Below are 23,637 nucleotides of genomic sequence, written 5' to 3'. Positions count from 1 at the left end.
TATTCGGATCTTTAATAACTAAACTGCGGAAGTTTATGTAAATGCATACATTTTTATAGAATAGGGCTAAGCTAAGTAAGTGGGACTTCTATATGTTTTGTCAGCTTTTTAAAAATACATTTTTTATTTTGCATCTTTTGCTTATTGCATATATTTTGCATATTATATTATTTTCGATATTTTTCATACTTCTAGTATATAATGAATTAAACTTGTTTACAAATTAGCTCAAATAGAGTTCTCTGACTAATTCTCTAATCTTGATCCATCTCGCTATTGTCAACAATAAGAATACAAAGTACGAAAGTTTTGTTTGCAGTTGGTCCTCAGTCAGTTCGCAATCAGTAATATTACTCAGTGAATACGCATTTGATCGGTACAAGAACTGAGTTTACATCGTTATCTTTAATCTTGAATTTTGTATACGGACAATATGCAGAAAGAGCCAGATGCATAATTTTAAACAGCTGGATTGAATCTTAGATTTAATCTTCGTAATTTATTGGCCTCCATCCATTAAAAAGAAAATTTGACAGTAAATCTTATCTATAATTTTAAATCTCATCTTATATTTATTGTATATATAATTATATTATATATAAACCTAATCTATTATTAATAAATTTTTCGGGAAATATTATTATTTTACATTCTTAAACATTCAAATTTACAAGCATTTAAAAAATTTATTCTCAAATGATATGCATGTCTCAAAAATAAAAACTAGCAAATTTAAGTTAGGATTATTTCCGACACGTGGAAATTATTTTTGAAATGGATTAAAGTATACGGAAAAAAAATTTAACTCTCAGGAGGCCACAGTATATCTAATAAGAGAGATATATAAAATATATTTGTAAATATTCTTTAAATAGCGACACTATTTACTTATAGATAAACCATAGCTGTTATATGAGTCATTAAGGACCGCTGCACATCGTATGTCGCGCGGACAGATAGTGACTGAAATCATATTATAATATCACACAGAAACGATTTTATAAATTATATGTACACTGAAAAACATTTCTATTTGAAAATGGACGAACTATAGAAAAGATTCTGATCACATCAATAAAAATTCTGATATATCTCTATTAGAATTATAATAGTATATTCAATTAGACAATTCTGATTCGTTCGTTTTCAACTAGAATTCTAATTAATCAGACTCTTTTTCCAGTGCAGTTATTTCAATAAACATTTTTTATGTATTCATGTTGCTTTTTTGCAAAAAAATAACTCTATAGTACCGATTTGTATACCGCGATCTTCGGGGTTAAATTAAGAACCGCGACTTGCCGAGAGTTAAGAGAATAAAGAATCAACTATAAGATAGCGTTAAAGCTAATCGACGCGTTCAAATTCTCTTTGAAGATTAATTTAGGCACACCATAAACAATAAACAATATGGCACGACGTAGGAGATATGGAAGAAGAAGAAGACGTTGGTATACACGACGAAGGCAGTAATCCGTTGGGGTTGAAGTAACCCGGGTTGATCGGGTTAGGTTGGTTGGGTGTGAGACGCGAAGGCGGTTGATTCCCCAGAACGGGGAAGAAAGGCTTTGGTTGGCTTAGGCATGGCCGTGTTTTTCTTGCCGCGGATCATTAGGACGATTAGGGTTCCTACGAAAAGGGGGAAACAGATTAGCACCGGTGATCTTCTTGCGGCCCACCCGCTTTTCTTAAACGGGATTTCGCGAGAGTCCTTTAATCGTCGATCTCTTTTTATTTAATAATTATTTCATTGTACGTAATAAATTTTATATAATTTAATCCATTTATCGCAATAATGATTACTATGCCGGCGTATTATTTATTTAATAGCTGTAGCTATTAACTATTGATAATGTTAGCTCTGAATTTCTCTAATATATTTACGTGACACAATCTTTTCGAAAATTCTGATTCCGATAAAATGTATTTCTATATAAATTATGTATAAATATATAGTGTTTGGAAAAGACCGTTTGTTTTTTTAGCTGTAAGTGGTTTGGTTGAAAATTTTCTACAAAAATTCTAGTTGAGATAACCGGAATTCTGGTTGATATAATCAGAATTTTCCGTTTGTTACTTTTCAACCAAACATTTTTCTCAGTGTAATTATTATATAATAACAAGGATGTATGAAAGAAACTATCGCATAAAATACGACGTATTTTTTTGTTATAGGAGACAGATTACTTGACATACTGTGTGATGTATGTGGCGACCGTAGTTCTGGAAAACACTACGGCATCTACAGCTGCGACGGTAATATTAATTAATGATATTTGTAAGATAAAAACAAATCTTAACGTAATATTCTTTAGGGAACTTGCTTATTATATGTATATATATCAGGAAAAATTATTTGATAAATTATATATATACATAATAAAAAAGATACATTTTAAACTTGTGAATATTATAGATATCAAAAGGAACACTATTTCTTCAATTTAATTTCTTCTTAAAAATTTTAACCAAAATTTCCAAAAAGATTAAATATAAAGACATTAATTACGAATAAATTCTTTTATTCTCACTTAAATGAATCTTCCTCGTTGGCATTGTTGGATATTTAAAAATAGTTTAACAATAATAAATTTGATCATGTATTATGTCATATTGTTATATGTAAATTTTTCACGGTTATTATCAGGTTGCTCGGGTTTTTTCAAACGAAGTATACACAGCAATCGGGAGTACATCTGTAAAGCCCAGGGTGCTAAGAAAGGACGTTGTCCAATCGACAAGACTCACAGGAATCAATGCCGTGCTTGTCGCCTCGCTAAGTGCTTCGAAGCTAACATGAACAAAGACGGTAAGTGTGTCACGAGTAATATTAATGTTTTCAATATGCGACAAGTTTGTATGTAATTTCACGAGGTTATGCATTTGCCCAATTAATCCTCTGTGTGTAATTTGAATTTCTTTTTGGCACAAGTAATTTCATTCTTAAACTCTGAAATATAAAGGAGAGCGAAGTTTGGGAAGGGGGTTCCCTTATTGCTAAATTATATATTCTTTTTACTACTTTTTCATCATTTTTCATCATTTTCCATTTTTTTTCTATTTTTTATTAAGTAAAGGTTTTAAAAGATCCAGATAGTAAATGTGTAAGGAATAAAAATATAATTGCAGACGGAGAATTAAATTTTAGTAGAAATAATTAGTTATTTTGTTTGATTCAATTCTTTAGTTTTGTATATCTGTATTTTCAATTTTTTTTCTATTAATATTATCAGTTATAGAATATTGAATTGTTAAAATATTGATTGCCATGGAACCAAATATCTTTTAAAATAAAGTATCAAAATAGGTACAGAATAGAATGTTTTAAAACTTTTTTAAACAATTTATTTTATTTATCCCTTTTTTTTTATCCAGACAGATTCATTTTTTATAAATTCTATTTATTTTGCAGATTATTAAATTTACTCCGAGTGAATTTAATACATACAAAATTGTTATGTTTTTTGTCTAAAACTTATATTTTACCTAAAACTTATATTCACATTTTTATCCAGTACTTTATGTTTTTATATTTTAATGCATCATAAAAATCTATTGACGTAAAAATATTTGTTAAACAAGTCCATCAATAATAAAGTCATAAAAATATATTTATCAAGTTTATCAATTAATAACTACAAGAATTATTCCATCAATTCTCTTGTGTTTTCGTGAAAGACCGCAAATAAACCACGAAGAAATCGACTGTAACTATCGGTCAACCAAACCCTCCTAAATAAACCTCTGCTAACAAAGCGTTGACCGTGGTCGAACAAGTTCACGCGTTATCAGTGTAAAAGCTAACATGATGAAATCGATATCGATGAACAAGATATCACTATTAATGAAAATTTCAGGTGCTAATACATCATCTTGGATTGAATATTATTTTGTCTGTATTGCGCGATACTATGGGAAACTCGAATGTGGGCTTGCTAACCGTGAAGGTGTTATAAATGAATATGCATTGTCATGCGACGTTTCAGTTTTTTGGTGACGTCTCATTTGATCTACGTCACATTTCTTAGGGCAAGCACTTTTGACATTTAATGACTTGAAGATATTCATTCAAGCACAAAATGGAATCCTTTAAAATGGAATACAAAACAAGTATACAATAAATAGGACGTTAAAACATTTCTTTTACTGCTTATTTTATTTATCTCTTTTTGATGCAGAGATAGATTAATTTTTTTATAAATTTTATTTATTTTATAAAGCAGATTAAATTTACGTTTCCATTTCTGGATTAGAAATTGTAAAAATGTAAAAAACCATGGATAGCTTAAATACAATTTTGCATAATTCGTTAAAACAACGAGTATATCTTAGCATTAAAAGAAGATTAAATTAAAGCCTTTAAATACAAATATGAACATATAAATCCGGATAATGTAAATACCATATACATATAACAAATACGATAACAAATATGATAAGGAAATCTTTAGTTTTTTCTTTGAACTTATATTTTTTCCTCTTTCCGATTATTTCAAAATTATTTATAATTAAATCAAAAGAAGTTAGGAAAAGAAAGAAGTCATAGAGTGATAAGATTCGTGCGCTATCATTTTCTATCCTAAGAATAATATTTTAATAATAGGACATTTAGAGCATCAAGCAACAATAATCAATTTCGGCAGAAACTAATTTCATTTTCTTGGTGGTTACTTGAAGGTGTATAAATCATTTATGGCCAAACAGAAAACGCAGACGGCTTATTGCTAATGTATCCATTATCCGTAATGTACCCATGAGTTATTTTTCGGTTGAAGAGCGATATTTAGAAATGAACGAGCTTGATCTTCCGCACAAGAGTTACACGGATGGGCTAGGTGTACACGGGTCGATGTTCCTCGCCATCGACGGCGATATAACAGCGGTGGAGGCTCGTTTTCTGGGACGCTTAGCAGGGGCTGGATTCTGTGCGGAGGTGGAGAGAGGTAGCGGCGAGATGGAAAGAGAAAAGGTAGATAGGATGGGATTCGCGGCAGGGTAGGGAGTGAGGGAAAGTAGGAGGGAGGGAGGGGGCGATACGAGACCGCTTGGCAGGGATGAGGGTGCTCAGGGTGTCGGGGGTGTTTAATGCAGGACGGGTGCTCCGGTTCCCAGCGGTTGTCGAGGCTCCAGACGCGAGTAAGAGAGGAGATTCAATTAGTGGCAGAGCTTCCTAACGTTAAGGAGACTCCACACGGGGGTTGAAACACACAGATCTTCCTCACCCCGCCGCGCCGCTTCCTTTTACCGACACCTTCATCCGCGAACACACTCGTACACGCTAACGCTCTGCCACGTCATTCCCTGCCTCTATCTCGAAATTACTCGTACTTTGTTGGCGGAGTTAATTAGATGCCGTGATTAATTGCTGACGTATAGCCAGAACAGCAGAATGGCGTCGAGGCACTCTTTGTTTCATGTATAACTTTTATTACGAGTTTTCTTTTTTCTGAATATATATCATTTAAAAAGGATGATAATTCACTAGTAATTATTGGAATATTTAATATGTTGATATACTTTCGAAATCCATTTCATATAGGAAATTTATTTTTATCGCATATTTGCGAAAACTCGGAGTATTGTAAGGTCTGTTTTTTATTCTTGCATTCTCTAAACTGGTGCACACGGAATAAGTTAAAGTAAAACAAATTATATTCATATTTTCTATATAAGTTGTTTTTTTTTTAATAAGTAAGCGCATATTTAATATTTAATATCAATATAAGTAGTATACAATAGAGAGACATATATTTTATTAACGAAATTATATTTTTTATTCTCAGATTATTACCAAAAAATTCAGGTTATTGATAATAATGAAAGTCTGCTCGTGGCTGATCAAATTAAGACTATTTTACTGGCCCTTTCAAATAATTTCTGATGCCACGTGATATTGTATCACTGATTAAATCCTCAGAGTTTTGTGTACGTAAAAAATGATTTACTCTCTCACATAACTTAAATATATTCTTGTTATATAAAAATTTATTATAAAATCTTGAAAAGTATAGAAAGAACTTATTGTTCGATCATTGAATATTATATAGAATACTTTTCGAAAACCGTCGTTTCATATAGGAAACATTTTATATCAAATAATATCGTCATGAACAAAATTATGAGAAATTAAATAAAAGTTTTTTTAATTGAGAAAAGAAATGTAATGCATGAAATAATATAAATATTTTTCGAAAAACTATTTAGTACAGGACATTTCATTATACATTTAATATCAAATGATATCATTAGATCTTAAACAGTTTATCTAGAGAGAGAGAGAGAGAGAGAGAGAGAGAGAGAGAGAGAGAGAGAGAGAGAGCGAGCGCATGTAATTACTTAATTTAAATATTAAATTAGAATTAAACAGTCAGATGAAGTGATAAACATAAGAGTTGAATTTATTTCGCCCGGAAAATCAAGTCCTTTAAGAACAATAAAAAATTACAGAAATTATAATATTAAAACTTAGTCCTTATGACATCATAAAAGCATTTATACAATGTATAATCGATTAAAGTGATTCTCAGAAAAATTTGTTTAATGTTTGCTTTATAAACGCGAAGTTCATGGCGAGTATATCACCGGTATTCCGATAGTCCGTTCTATAAATTTAAGACCGTCTTACGTAATGTCTTAAGATAGCACTAATACGGCTCTCTCTCTTTAATTGGTTGTAAACATAATGTACCTTAAGGGTGAGATTACATTCGTGTGTTTTTGTCGTTACGATACAAATTTTCAAGCCTGTTGATTGGCTATAGGGTAGAAAGATCCGATAATCTTTCTGCATGTGAAAAACGACAAAATTAACGGATAAGTGAAATCGCACCCTAAGACTGCGCAGTATTTAAGACAGTTTTGAATTTAAGAATCGACTGTAATAAATGCTGGTCTGTGACTGGAGAACAGCCAGTTGAATTCGACGGACTCTGAAATCACCGAGTCTCGAAAAACGTTGTGAAGAGCCCATAAGATGTAGGTGACCACTCGGGGTATGCGCTATACATTATGTACGTGGTACTCGACGCATCGCGAAGCCCCTGTGACGCCGCAGGCGCGCAATCATCCGCTCGCTGACAACCCCGAAACCTCCAACGCACTCACACCCGCTCGACGTAATCGACGCGCTTTCCTCTTTCCACGAAAATTCGTTCCAGCCTGTGATATTATCCGTCTGTGTTGGCGCACCGTGTCGCGCCGGCAAAATGCCGCCCTCACCCCGTGCGATTTCGCGCGCGCCCGCACACGTACAGATGTATATATATGTATTACGTGAAATATGGCGTTAAATGATGTCGGAAGATTACCGAGCAGCTTACCGGATGACGGATTTGTAATTCTTGGCGATCGTTCAGGGCTCGCGGAAGGAAACGGATTGTCGTCGGTATAATAATGTTCTTAATATTAATACTTTGTACTTTAACTGCAGTCTATGTTCACAATTTTGTCATGCTATTAAAATGTGCGATTTTGTGTTTTAAAAAGTCATTACTCTAAAATGTCTATTCTAAAATAATCTTAAACTATCGGAACAAACCAAATCAGAACATATATGTTTTTGATAATCATTTAGGGAGCTTTTATGTTCAGAAAAGAGAATTTAATGTTTTTTAAGTTTTCTATATCTTAAAAATGTTCGCCAAAAAAAAATAAAAATTTTTTTTTAATTGTGAAAGTAAGATATTGTAGTGAGAAGTATACTGAAAAAAGGACTTAAAAATTTATATTTGTAGGATATAATATATTATAGTTAAATAAAAATATATTTCACCGAAATAAATCTTTATTTAAATGTAGTAAAAAAAATGTAATCCTACCAAATGAATTTTTTTTTACAATACGAGATACGTTTTATCGAAATGTATACTTTGTGTTACAGTAGAATTTTTTTATAATCAATGATATGAAAAACAATGTCAGCTGTGACATTTTTTTAATTTTCAATTTTTTTAGTATTATATCACTTTATATATAAACAATATTACATTTATTATCTTGATATACCACAATGTTAAGAATGTTTAGAATATACTCGCAATATATCGCACTAAATTTTATTAAATTAGAATCATATTTTAATAATCCTTTACTTTTAATATCAGATTAAACATATACTCTACTTTCTTCATTACAAGATTACATTAAAAGTATATAAATAGATATTTAAATTATTGTTAAAAGTTTGAATGTAACAGAATTTACTGCAAAATTCTTTCCATTTAAAAAAGATGCATATTTGGTAATATTTATGTCTAAAAATTATATTAAGGTTATAAAAGAACATAAAGATAAAAACAAGAATTAAGGAATTTTTAAGTCACTTTTCGCTATTTATTTCTTGCTTTTTTTAGTTCATTTTTAAACATTTTTTAAATTTCTTATCAAATTTTGTTTAAATCATCTTGCGAAGTTGTATATTATTTCGCGAAGATATGCAACCATAACAATTTTCCTACAGTTTATACTTTGTTAAAAAGTTAAACGAAAAGCGAAAGACCAGAAGATGGTGACTCTCCAATGAAACTCTACGCTCCACGACTTTTCCCGGAACCGTACGGTCAACATCATTTCTAGTGTACACACATTCAGATCCACCAACACACTTGGATCCGCAAACTTTGCTTCGTTTCATGCCCAATCGATCGTCCGCTACTTCAAACTTTAAATCTCTTTGTCTCCGTTCATAATTCGGAAGAACCCTTTCTGAAAGTATCAAGCACTTTGAATTGGAATTAAATCGAAGCGTTTGCCCTTTTGACAATTATAGATTGGAATTATTCAAGCGTTTTTGGAGTACGAAGTTCAATGTCTTATAATTTCAGTGATTAAGAAAGATCCAATTATCTAAATGTTATAAATAAATGTCTTGAGGACAATTAAAATCCTTCTTTCAAACAAATCTCGTTTATCATGTAGCAAATTATTGTAAAGATAGAGAGTCAACTATCACATTTAGTTTGTAAAGTAATTCTAGAAAAAGAAATATATAATTCTAGCCTGAATAAGTAAAGGAAAAAATAATGTGAACTCCTACTCTTAATGTGGGTTGCACTTAAAATTCTGTTATAATTAACGCTATCCCTAGAAAATTTTGTCCGAATGTATCTGAAATTGTTTGAAATGTAGTCAAAATGTGTTTCCTAATTCGTTTTAAATTTCTCTGAAAATTGTCGACACGTATAAATTCAGTTACATAGACAAAATGAGTTGCTTTCCATCAAATTTCGACAGTACCTGAATTTATCAGAATTTGTCATTTTAAAAAAATATTTTTCTGATAAACTCTGACAAATTTTTTTCACCAGCTCTTATAAAAAATATTGAATTTGTTCTTGAAGATAAATTTCAAAGTTGTGAAACAATTACCATTATGACAAGCTCGACCTTTTTGTTGATAATTGATATTTATCTATTACAAGGTACATCAAAGTATTTTTAGTGATTTTCAATGTCAAGTTTAACATTGGAAGTCCGTAAGTAATGAGTTTATAATAGCGAATAATGAGTTTACCTTAAATTAATTCTTAAGGTACTATTTTTCTATTTTTTGTCAATATTATTATATTAGGCTCTCTAACATGTGGATAATGCGTGAGCCAGGATTTTTAACAAAAAAACATTGCAAAGCGTTGTCCTTTCTAATCGGAGTTAAAAGCTGTTATTATTTGAGCTGTTACTCTAAAAGCTCTTTTTACGCTTTTATATCCAAGTGTCCAATTGCTCAAGGTATAATGCCGCAACATATTCTACAAAAATCCGAAGGTCTCGCAAGTTGCACGCGAAAGCGTTTTATACTGGCGAATGGCACTCGAGCACGATTCGAGAAAAATAGAAAAAGAACAGGATAAAACGGAATACGCTGAAGAGGAAACAGAGAAATATATACGGCGACAGGATCAGTCAAAGCGGAAATGTGACGGATATAATGTGTCTTGATCCTTGAAATATTCCAAGCTGCAATCGCTTTAAAATAAATTTTGTAAACTTAAACAAATTTTAATTTTGTTTAAAAAATATTTATCGTGCTCCTATTTTTATGAACATTTACATTTTTGTACAAAATCAAAGATACAGTAATAAAGTAGTAAAAATCGTGACTCTCTTCTTGCTTTTTACTGAACAAAAGAATCTTAACATACACAATATTTATTAAATTTCACATGTTTTTTAATTCATGCATTATAATATTTTTGTACAAGAATACAGTAAAGTAAAAACAAATCACATTTATAAGGAAATAATCTTTTTACTTTTACATAAAAAGACCCGTCACGTTATAATTCTGTTTCGGAATTGAAAACCAGTTGTAAAGCTAAAGTTGTACATTTCGTTGTACTATTTGACAAACCTACGAAAAGTTATTCCCTAAAAATTGTTTCGAGAGACCTGTAATATTTTTGACCGGCCCTGGACGAGGTCGAGGGTAGTGACAGCACACAGGGGGAGTCGCGTGGGAGTAGACGGCTGGTAACGCAACGAAGCGAGGCGTGCCGTACACGCGACGGGCAGCATCAATCCATCCACATAAACGGTAAACGCTAAAGCGGGAACAGAACGAAGGGTACAGTGGGTGTCGTAAATGCCTTCTCGCCACTGGACAGATATCCTTCGAAACTCCAAAGGATGCATGCATTTAAATGTTCGCGAGTCAAGGATGCTTCCGACGAAACAAAAGCTATACGAAACGTAGAGCACTATGCAATAGTGTTACAACATATGTTATAACATATGTTTAAAAAATAAGATATTTTAAGTATACTGTAAGTGATTACAATACAAAGAAGCCGAGAAAAAAATTAATAATAAAGACATTCTTAATGTTTTGTGTTAGTTCAAATAACAGTTTTTGAATAAAATAAACTCAAAGATTGATTCTTGCGAAACAATAGAAAGCAAAATAAGGGCCAAGAAACAAATATGTGAGGATATATAATATAAACGTGATTTACTTATTCATAAAAAAAAATAATGACATTTTAATTAAAAAAATATATATTCTCACTCTATAATATGTTTAAAATTTGTTATAATATTTTTATTTTTATCCAATGTAATGCTTTCGTAACAAAACGATATAATACAGTATTTTGAATGGTTAAAATAATAATAATAATAGAAAATTATCATCCTGTGTTGAAATTTCCTTGGATAAAATTTACTCGCAATTTAGTTTTAGAAGTATCTACGATGCGTTTCATTGAAACTTGCTCTGTCATAGTAATAGGCACTTATGATGGCATTTATGATGCTCACTGTACGGGGAGAGAGGGAAACAAGAGGAGAGAGAGAGAGAAACGATGGAGAACGCAGGACGCATTCTCCCTCATGCGATACGAGCGCGATGTGTGCGGACGAAACGGGTCGTTGCGCTAAGCCGGGCTTTGATCGTCACCTGTCATCATACCAACGCGCCCTGGAGGAACTGCAACGACCCGGTCCCGATGTTCCTGGCCGTCTCCCGCTCGACATAAACGCGGGAATTACATCCGCGAGTTATCACGGGCGCTCTCGTCCCGAGTCGGGTCACGAGCTACGAACACTTTTCGAGTCGCGCGCGTGAAGCGGAAATACGTTTCTGACCTTTTCTCCATCGGATATTCTTACGAATGGCCGACTGTAAAATGTCAAGCTGCTTTGTCACGTTTAATCCTTTTCTACCATTAACAACATAATTAACGATACGATAAAATGCCTTCTCATACGTATTTAATTACAACTTATTTCCTTTTTGTCGAACATGATAAATAATTGTTATTAGAATTATTATACATATAAACAAACATGTTTCTTATGATTTGATTGAGGTACAAATCAATAGCACAAGAAACATGTGGGAAAATAGTTTATTTTTGTTGTTTTAGGAAACACAAGACATTTTCGAAGCGTATTAAAATCAAAAGGGGAGACATTTCTAAGTTTTCTTATAAGTTATACCAATGTCATATTGTTATACATAATATCTCTTTTCTTAAACACGTAAGTCCATACAATTTTTGTATTTTCATTACAAAGCATACTGAAAATGATTTATCGTAACTTTTTTTAATATTACACAGTTTTCTTTCGTATTTGCAGTTTACATTTCTGTCAATTTCAGTTAATGTTTGCATTACGTTATATTTGAGTCTTCTGTTATCATTTTTTTAAATAGTTTTCTATTATTTCTATTTTTATTATTTATTCTATATATTTTTATTTGTTAATGTATTGTTTTTAGCGGATGTAATTCTAGAACGCTCAATAGATAACCGATATCCATTAATTTTTCTCTATCTCTATTTCTCTCTCTGACTTTCTACATATTTTTGCTCATCATATTTTTATATTCTATTAAAGATACAAAGATTCCGACAAATCGACGAAATAGTTAATTTAACGTTTCGCTGTACAAACGAGATACGAACCCTATCTTTATGCATATGTATTTTATATTCGACACAGACTGATCTGATTTTACGGAATTTTGATTTACGGGATTGGTCGAGGGAAGGTGTTAACACTGAGCAATGTTACATACGGATTGTATACGGTTTGTAACGTATTCAGATACACGTGTGATGACATGCATACGATTTTCCGAATGATATAAGCGATGCAAATGGAAACAGATCCTATCCATTCAGCCAATAGTCCGTGCGTACAGAATGATTTTCTTCATCTGTATTATTGAAATTTTCCTTAAGTATAACAAATCGTTTAAAAAATAATTGTACAATTATATTATTAGACACATTGTAAAACAGTTTCATATATTGATTAATTTCACTTATTATCTTATTATTGATAAAAATTACATATTTAAAATTAAGATTTATTAGAGATACGTTATTCTAAACTAATTCTTATGTTGAATCTTCTTTATAAAAGAAATAAAACATAATAATTTTCAATGATACTTTACGTCGATATCAAATTTAGCGATAAATTAAAAATAAAAAGATATCAATATTAAAAAAAAAAAATTTGCATTTTTAACTAAAATAGTCGTTGCAAGTCCATTTTGGCTCACCCTCTTAAAATATATCCCGAGAATCTCCCCGAAGTCTTAACACGTGTATCACACGCGTTCGACACGCGTGCGATTCGCGCGCGAATCCTCCGACAGTGAGGACGTTGACGATCGCCGACGGTGGTGGAGGTGATGCGGCGATGGTGGTGTGACGTCCGTGTGTATCAACCCCATTCACTCGAGGATTAGCCTTCGAGATCGCTGACTGCTGAAATGTTCACAGATCGGTTTACCGTTTAGCAGGATAGAGAGTGTGAGCCCCGTGATCCATGGCCCATGTGAGCACCGTGTATGCTCTACGCTCACGCATGCACGCAGGCATCTACACGGATGTAGTCCTACAATGTTAAAACGGAAGCTCCCCCGTATGCCATACCTCATCACGCGCTCGTATCTCCACGTGTATACGCGTGTGCGTGTGTTTAAGCGTGCAGAGAAGGCGCCTACGCCTACGCCGGCCGCTCTCCACTCCGTTGCGTTGTGGGAACTTGCATTGTGGACCACACGTGCCGGCCAGAGTATTACGACAGCCCTGTGTTTATAGGTGCACGATAAGATGACGTGTGTGTGTGTGTGTGTGTGCATGAACGAGATGGTAAAAGAGAGAGGGAGAGAGAAAGAAACACAGCGGAATCACGAGATGAAAAGCGAACAGGGCGCGGTCCATTCCAGCGCATGCGATTCTAATCCCCGTCGTCGTGTCCATTCGCCGTCCGGATACGCACGTACTTTCGAAAATCGCTCGCCTAAGCCGTTGACGCGCGAAAATGTTTACTGCCGTTTGCAACAGCAATCTACTTCTTTAAAGGCCTGAAAAGATCTTGATTGGAACTCTGTTCAGGATATATCCATGCTGATGTCTTTTGAGTTTTGACTCAAGTAACTATCTCTATTAGTATACCTTTAAGCCAACTTGTGCTCACTATTGAATTAATTATTAAATATTATAGTTTTATTTTTGTCTGCTTGAAATTAATATTGGTTTTTGAACTATTTCTTTTGTCATTATATTTTTTTCAATCTAAAAAGTGTTTTATAATGTTTTTGATAAAATTAAAGAAAATGTTTTTGTTTCATCTATTAGTGTGTCCTTCCAAGAGGCAACAGCCTAATTTTTCATATATATCTCAGTTTGCTGCATATTTTACAGATTTGAATTACGAAAATTTGTGTTAAAAAAAAAACTAAAAAATAAAACTATATATAGTGCCAGTGTTATACATATATATTGGTTTTATTAACGTTTAAACTTAAAAAATACTGCAAAAGTACATTTTCAAACTGATTTTTAAAAAGTAACGAAAAATTACTTTTTCGAGTAACGGTAACTGTAACGAGTTACTTTTAAACAGCGATAATTAGTAACTCGTTATTTTTTTTACTCGGTAACGAGTAACTGTAACTTGTTACTTTTAAAAAGTAACTTTCCATTCTTCCTGCTTTTTATGTTATAGTTTTATTCTCTATTGATTGGATTACGATATTTTTTCACTATCTCTTATTTTTTTTTTTTTACCTGGCTTTCTACTCTCTCTCTCTCTCACCTCATATGATTTAGTTTCAACTCAGTATCAACCGTTTGTGTGAACGAACATTTTTTGAAAATGAGGATTGATGCAAGTCAGATGGGACAGAGAATAGCGAAACATCTTTGTATGGTTTATTTTTATACTGAAGATTGCTCAAAGCAGAATCGAAACGTTCACACTTTATTGCTTTCTTTTTTTTTTTTATAAACGTTCTTATTAGTTAAATCGCGAACAAAGTAATACAGCGCTGACTCTTTACAATAGCCCTATTACTCTTATATTATTTTTACAAAATTTTTGCAACTTTGATTTTCTTCAATTGATCTTCGCGTAGGGCTAAGAGATCAATTTGTTCCGTTCGTTTCTCTATGCCAAGGGCTTTCCCTTAACGCACATTCGTTTCCGCTTCGCCCAACTTAAGCCGCTCAGCTATAAAGCTCTGTATTTGAGCAGCGATGCGTGCAAAGCGACAAAATGTTCCTTCGTGATCGCGAGATGCCGTGCAAGTGAGGCGCTTTTGTGCGAAAAAGGAGAGCTTTTAATGGACGTGGCTGCGAAAAAACAGATCGTTTTTCGTCTTTGATTCGCGACAGATTCGACAAAAGCCGATAAAATTGAGACTAAAACTACTCAAACGACATTTCCGTGTTTTACACGGACATGTAAGAAAAATATACGTTTGACTTAAAACCACGATTTCTCCTAAATTTGAATTTACCTATAGGGTTCATTATCTTTTTAAACTTTAATATAACTTATCGTCTTAACATTTTTCACAAAAATTTCGTTCAAGATATGAATTAAAAATTAATTATTTAAATGCTTAAAAAGTTCTGTCAAAATTTTATATTTTTCAACAATATATTTTAAATAAAGTCTTTGTTTTATTTTTTTCAAAGAAAGAACCATTTTCTTATTTACTAATTTCATCAAAAATTACATAATATACATATATATGTATATATAATTAGTTTGTGTAATAAAATCTTTATAAATATGTATGTAAACGATACTGTTTTTTACGGGTATATCGTTACTGTATTGAACACGGAAAATCATTGTTTGTAAAGTAAACAAGTCTTTTCACTGGCTGCGTTTTTCCAGTGAGGGTACTCACCGTTGAAAGAACAATTACTCCTGGAAAATAATAATATTTATACCTGTTACGATGTGCACGGCCAATTTGGTCGATAAAGCAAACAACCCTGAAGCGAATTTTGCATCGCTTCTTTTTGTTATGTATACGCTTGTCTGCGCAGATAAAATCCGCCGTTTCAATTTGTGAAAACATCTCTTCTTTACAAATTTCAATTTGCTTATAACGCTTCATAATGGTATAGGGTTTTAAAAGAAATATACAAAGCATTTTAAATGATATTGGATTATTGTTATTGGATTGTTATCGCAAAACATGTATATATAAAAACTATTTACAGAAAACAAAATTCTATTATACAAGATTATAATAAGACGCACAAAATGTATAATTGAAAAAACTTAAAATAAAAATGAACAAAGAACTTAATAAAAATAATTTAAGCGCCGAATAAAATGATAACAAAATTAGCATTTAGGATAAATAATATTTTATTTCACATGCAGTGATAAAAAATAAAAAGTTCTTATATTTTTTTAATTGATGATTTTTTTTATCGTCTATTACAATATTCATTTTCTATTTATTCCACCTAGAAACAAAACTTGTTCAAAATTGTTGAAAAAGTTTAATCCAATTTTACGAACTTCTTCTATTAGTTTATTTATAATATATTGACAGTTACAGTACCGAATATGTTTCTGTCATGTCATGAGATGCAAACGATGAATATATTATAAATATTTTGATTATTTTACTTTTTAATAATATTTAATCTTTAAAGAAAAAAGATAAAATTTCATCACAAAAGATATTATACGTGTATGAGTAAAAGAAATAAAGAAGTAGACAAATATTTCAAAGAAGGTAATATAGTGAAGAAGGTAAGAAACTAATATAGTGTTAGAATCCCTCTAAAAGAATCTATAAATTTTTTAATATATTATTCTGAATTCTCTTTCTGGAAAACCAATGCAAAGCATTGTTTACTCTACGAACAACAATTTTCTATGTTCAATGCAGTAGCGATATTGTCCATTAAAATCGGAGTACTTAGTTTATACATATTTATGACTATTTGAAAAAAGTTACGTGTCAAGAAATAAATTTAATTAAGAATATCGTGTGCCATGATTAAAGAGCGAGTCATGGTAGTTGACATACTAAGAACATAAGTATATATCACTTCTTGAGGAAATAGAATTCTGATGGTTGAAACTGATGTCCCGCGGTGAGAGAAGAAATTCTCGTTGCGTCAGTGCAGTGGCGAGATATCACTCGACGGGGCGATGCGTGATAAAGGGGAGATATTGCGACGCCAGTGCGAACGTGGGAATCCGCGGCTGCTATCCGCTCAGCCTCATTAATGATGATGTGCTTGCCACCCAGTTGCAGCTCTCGCTTCACCATCTCGCTCTATCTGTCTTCCTCCCCTACAGCGTCCTCCGTTTCCTCCCTCTCTCTCTCTCTCTCTCTTTCTCTCTCACTCCCCCTTTAGATTTGCAGCCACGCTCGAAAGATCGAGCTCTGTGGAAGCTGACGCCCGGCCAGCCACATCCGATCTACACCACCCTCTTTCATCCGCGATTTGCCCCCTCTTCCCTCTCGACCTCTTGTTCGCCCCTCCCCCCTCTCCTCATCGGGTCACGGGATATACAGCTCTCGTACATCTCGAACGACCTACAACGCGCGTTACACCCCGAATTCAATTCCGCGCAACCTGTGCCCACTTTTTCGCTCCCACCGTTAAGTCCATCGCCGATATTATTGATAGGCGTTTTCTAGATACGGACCTTCGATCGTTGAAGAGCGAGGGTGCATAAGAATATATTTGGGAAAGGGTTGAGAGCATATATTCATGTTACCGGCTTTTAAAAACATTAATTGTACGATTTTACTTTCTTTTCCGCACGAAGAACTTGAAAAAAAAGTTATAATTATGTTGAGACAATACATCAATGTACATACATTGATGTATCTTCTTCACACACAAAAAGGTAAAACAATTATTTAATGTATATCTAAAAAGTATACAAATATACAAATTTTAATTGTGTTATATTCCTTTGAATAGCTTTATGATTTTTTGACAACAGAAACATTTGTATATGAAACGAAAAAATATATATATATATAACCGTATATATTATAAATGTATGTATCCATAGTTTTTCTTGGGAAGCGTTAGACTATCTAAGAGCTTCATGACACAATCGCGAAACAATCAGTCAGACGTCAAAAGTAATATAATTACGTCATAACTGGTGTTTAGCAGTGCAACATGAGCGCGGACCGAGGAAACCAAAACCCCACGCGATTATTTCGTCGGAGAAACAGCATCAGCAACAGTCGCCGATTGTCACGCAAATGTCTCCTCATTCTGCGACTCCAGTGCACAGTGATCGATTAAGACCAGCACTAGCTCCTCCGTATGTTCTCTCACCACACAGGTGTGTAACGCTTGTATTAACCGCATTAAATTGTCTCATTAATCGGTATTCGCTTCAAAATTTTCTTAACTGGTATTCATGGCTCTCTAGTGTATTTTAAATTAATATTATACATCTTTTCTTAAAGTTAACGGAAAATTGAATAATTTCGTCCATGTTGAAAGTCAAAATCTGAGGAATAAGATTATTTAACTTAAAATTATGTGTGTGTAAAGTTGTGAAAAACGTTTGTTATAATTATAAATAATTTTTCACAATGTAGTTGAAGAAAATGTCCAGGTCTATTGAATACCGATGATAGGATAAAAATGGATATTAGTATATCAATATATGAATGTATATGATTAGCAATAAAAACGTAAACATTAATTGAATTAATATAAGGAAAATATAATAGAATAATTGTGATTCTTAAATTTCCACATTTATCATTTGTGTTAGGTATTGAAAAAAGAAGCGAATTAGTTATTTCGATTTATTAACATGTACCTACATATAGAATGTCCACTATTAAGACAGATTCTACGATCAATTTTATGTTTGTATTTTATGTTTTCTCTTTAAAAATGTTCAGGTGTTAATTAATAGCTTTTGTTAGCCAATGAATATAATAAATAAAGATTGTGTTCTTTATATTTTGTATATAAAAGAATAATAAATAAATAGAATTGTACTTTTAATATAGTATAGTATTTTAATACAGATTCTTACAATCCAAATTATTTCTCTTAGATAAACGAAGTGTCCAGTTTTCAATTTGATTTTGTCAGCAGGTTTAACTGAATCAAAGAATTTTTATTAATTTGAGGAACTTATAGAAATCCAAAGAATACAGTTTGCCGATTATACTTGTGTACTGTCGCTAGGAGAATTAGATGAAAGGTTACTGCACAACTTTACGTTAAGCTGGTTTGACATAAAATTACGTAAAATTAACACCTTAGAATTATAAATATACATTATAAATGTACTGAAAAGATTATCATAATTATCTTCTGTAACACTTTTGTCGGTGAAAAAAAAACTGATATATGAATTGGTCAAAGAATTTAATCCGTAGATGGTAGAAACATACCCCGTGTAGTTACAGAAGATGATAAAATTTCATGAAGCGACACAGACTCTTCGTGAAGTAGGGTTATTACTGTAGAAGGTTAAGGTGCGACCAAAGATTCACGCCTTATCCACGACCGATGGCGCTGGTACAGAAACCGCCGGAGGAATCACCGTCCCCTGTACCGTTGATTCTACCGCACCCTCGCACAACTACGACCCTCTATCAAGCGGCCACAACTGTCTCCTTAGCGCCGCAGCCTCCCCTTCTGCAGATACTAATGTCCGCCGAGGAATGTCAGGTAAGTAATTCAGCTTAATTTTGTATCCGCTTCCCTTATTTTGTTCCTGCAAATTTAATAAAGGCGGGTTGCCCCATTCAGTTTCTTCCTCGCGATCTCTAAATGGCGAACAAATTACACGCAGGAATTATTATTAATATTAGCCTCTTGGCGAAAATGGAAGTAATAATACCTTTTATCTTGCGAATGTCAATTGTTGGCTATATTTGCAATTATATTATTCAAAATTAAATAACTTTAATTTTGAATAATATAATTGTTATTCTAACTTTCCGTATTATAACTTAATACGGAAAGTTAAAATAACAACTAAGACAGCATAAAATATTTATAGTATATGTATATTCATAAATACTAATTTTTTAAAACATTATATTAATATTGAATTTTAAATTGAATTTTTATTTCTGCAAAAATACGTAATATGCTTCTCCTTTAATATTTGTTTTACAGAGAGAAATATTCACCTATCATGTATCTATACTTACATTTTACTATTTGTTGCAAGGATAATTCGAACAATTCTCGTTCTGATACAAAAATGTCGCCACAAATATCAAACTGCTATAATTTTAGACAAGTTTGATCCTTCATAGGTTAATTAAAATTTCAGACAGATGCGTTTATTAGATTTTTTATTTCGATCGCGTGTAAAGCAATCAACTTTTGGAAGAATTTTTGGTTCCTCCAATTGAAGAAATGTGAGTGAGTAATTGCTATAATAGAACAAAAAGTTGATTGCTTTACATAACCAAAATAAAAAAATTAATGAACGCATCTGTCTGAAATTTTAACAATAGACCTGTGAAGGATCAAATTAACTCGTTTAAAATTATAGCAGATCGATATTTATGGCGTCATTATTATGTCAGGCTAAGATTTTTCTATCCTCGCGCGCGCGCGCGCGTGCGCGTATATGTCACTTTGTATTCTCTTTTTTATGAGTCTCGCGTTATACAAATTATCGTCTCTCTTTACCGTAAGGAACTGGTTTGGAACGCGCGATTACAACCCACAGCAGAGTATCCGATGGAGCAAATAGAAACGGAGACGAGTCGGAGTCCAACAGGCACCGTACAGAGCTTTAGTCCGACTTGGGAAATGCTGCAGGTATCTTCTAATACTTTTATTGCGTATCTTTTTTTTTTCTTCAATCGTTCACACCACAAGTCGCGTCACATAAACGTTAATGCTGCAGGAGACGACGGCCCGACTGCTATTCATGGCTGTCAGATGGGTGCGTTGCTTGCCGCCCTTCCAAACGATATCGAAGGACGATCAATTGTTGCTACTAGAACGATCCTGGACGCAGCTGTTTTTACTGCATTTGGCGCAATGGTCCGTTTCCTGGGATATCACCGCGCTCCTTGAGGATGAGCAAGTGCGTAGCAGACTTCCTACGGACGACAACCCAACGAATCAGGAGCTCGTCCTTATCCAGGTTTATCGATTTACCCTTCTACTTACAGCAAGTAACCATAATAAATGTCAAAATTGAATAAAGTTTTCCTATCAGAAGAAAGAAAAAATATTATTATGTTATTACTATTTTACTTGTTGCTTCTAGTTTTTTATTTGTACAATTTGCATTAAAGTCCGCTGTGCCCAGTAACGACAACAACAAAAATTATATTAGAGTATATCGTTAATTTAATGTTATTAGCTTTTACCTCTCTGTCTTTTGTCTTTTTTTTCTCTCTTCCTTAGATATAAAATATAGACGCGTAAACACACACTAATACTATTTTATTTATTTAAAAAGAATAACATTTTGCATTTGTTGCGTTGTATTGTTTTCCCGATTTCAATTGGCATTTTTCTTTAGTCTGCAGGTTCGCAAGAAATTTGTTTCAATGGAGTATTTTCTTATGTTCTAGGCTATAATATGCCGATTCAGGCAACTGTCTCCCGATTTTGGTGAATGCGGTTGTATGAAGGCAGTGGCTTTATTTACGCCAGGTAAAGAGCGTTAACAATTAATATCATTCAAGTTAATTGTTACACTAATAATGTGGATTGTTTTAAACAATAAATATAGCAATCGTTGCACATTTTTCATTATCGGAAGCAAATTTTGTTACTCTGATATTATTATTTTTATATCAATATTAATCTTTAAATGCTACACTACGGAAACGTCGGGAATAATATAATTAGAAATGGTTTAATTTGATTGGTATAATGAACGGATATCGTATATTATACATTATATATATATGTTTATTTTGTAAATCATAGAGACGGTAGGCCTGCACGCGGTCCAGCCCATTGAGATACTGCAGGATCAGGCACAACGTATTTTAGTGGATTATACAAGATCACGGTATCCACAACAACCTAGCAGAATCGGCAGATTAATGATTTTAGTTGGATATCTGAGATGCGTCTCTTCCAAGACCGTTGAACGTCTGTTCTTTCACGAAACCATCGGGGAAATACCAATCTCGCGCTTACTAGTCGACATGTATCAAATGGAAAAGTATATTAACTGAAGCGCATTTTGCATATCATACATACGCATTACACATAAATGTGTCAGGACCACAGCGAGCTCGCAGCGTTTCGAAACTCTTTCAACTCTCTCACGTGTAGAAACAGCAGAATAAAATCAGAGAGAAGTTTTCGAAATCTGTGTAATGGTCGATCTCCACGAATTCTCTTTCCACGATTTGTCCTTGTGATTATGTAGCATAGCGTTGACATTCGACGAAAGTGGAGTTTACTGTTTTATCAAATCCATTATGAGATATATGCCATCTATACGCCATCTTGCAATTAAAGAAATAATAGTTACTTTGTCGGTTATTTTTATAGAAAACTAATAATTATATACTATCTGGGCTTTCCATTGAATTTAATATCTAAAGCATAAAAAATTGTTTCCTATTTTTAAAATAAAATTAAAATAAAATTGTACATTATTCTGAAAATTTATACATTCGCATTTAAATCTTTTGAATATTTTTATTTATAATAAATATTTTCGAATGTATTCACTTTTCAAACTATTAGTTTTATATTGTAATTTTACATTCAAATAAAAGTATGATGCCCCAAATATCTTAAAAAAAATGTGAAAAATGTTTAACACGTGTATTTCTGCACAATGACACACCACATTCTACTTACGAAAAAAAGTCCGTTGTATGTACGATTATCAACTACTTATCGCATTTCGAACAAGTAAATGCGTTTTAGTAAAACTAAAAGTGTAACTCTGCAATTTCTTTCAAAAATTAGCATAAATGTAGAACTATACGAAAAAAATATGTTATCTATATTCTTCCATTTTGGCCCATAAGTGGTGGTTTTAAAAATAGTTGTTATTACCCTTTCAATTTTCAACCTTTTATTAGGTACAAACAGAATAATGTGTGCTTTCCAGCCAGGGGTGAACTGGGACCAAAAATTTTACTAAACTAATTAGGGGCCCCGTATTTTTAGCGCCCCCGAAGATATATTCTTCGATCAAGCGTCGGTATAATGAATGCAGGCGAAATAAATATGCAAAAAGAGAGAGAGAGTTTGTATTCACCTCTGTACAGCATATTTATTATACACTCACTAAATAGCAGTTTAGTTCTATCCATTTGTTCATTCAAACGTTTATTTATTTATATATTTACTTGTATATTTATTTTTCATTTATTTGTTTTACTTAAATAATAATAAACAGCAATTTATATTTAGAGAAATACTCGAATATTATATAACGGCATATCTTTGACAATTAAAATTAAACATTGTCGGCAAAATTAATCAGGGTATTAACAAGATTTCTTTCAGGAGAATCATCCATATGTGTAATGCACTCCAAGAAAAGCATGTTCAATTTTTTTCTTAGACGCTTCCCTTAGAGAAATTTTTTTCAATCATGTTGCTGATGTATATTGATAAAAAATAATTTATTATAAAAAAATTTATTTATTTTATGAATTTAATGCAATATTATAAAATCGTTTATCCGAATAACTTATACAGGGTGTCATTAATCGAGCGAATCACCTATCATGAGCAGATAGAGTAGACCGAATTGAGTCGAAAAGTCTTGTATCATTTTTCAGTTGACGCAATATTTAACGAGATATTAGACCTTAAATATAACCAAATAAGCGCGTTCGTCCGGCCTACTACTGGCAAGCGTGTACGCCTCTCAATCGCTCTCTACGCGCGCGGGTCGCGAGGCGCGGGGATAGGC

General features: G+C 32.7%; 1 protein-coding gene across 1 annotated transcript; it reads left to right on the top strand.

Moving 5' to 3' along the window:
• The first annotated feature begins 1,429 nt into the window (after positions 1 to 1,429).
• Positions 1,430 to 21,931, top strand: LOC108774408 (nuclear receptor subfamily 2 group E member 1). The gene is made up of 9 exons (XM_018540503.1): positions 1,430 to 1,469; positions 2,176 to 2,256; positions 2,648 to 2,809; positions 17,907 to 18,084; positions 19,235 to 19,439; positions 20,424 to 20,549; positions 20,638 to 20,880; positions 21,317 to 21,398; positions 21,678 to 21,931. Exons 1-9 carry the CDS (start codon positions 1,430 to 1,432, stop codon positions 21,929 to 21,931), a joined length of 1,371 nt encoding a protein of 456 aa, XP_018396005.1.
• Positions 21,932 to 23,637: the final 1,706 nt, after the last annotated feature.

The sequence above is a fragment of the Cyphomyrmex costatus genome, unplaced genomic scaffold (assembly GCF_001594065.2).
Source record: "Cyphomyrmex costatus isolate MS0001 unplaced genomic scaffold, Ccosl1.0 scaffold254, whole genome shotgun sequence".
Classification (NCBI taxonomy): Eukaryota; Metazoa; Arthropoda; class Insecta; order Hymenoptera; family Formicidae; genus Cyphomyrmex; species Cyphomyrmex costatus.
The sequence above is the reverse complement of the archived record's forward strand: the minus strand, read 5'-3'. Positions and strand labels throughout refer to the sequence as shown.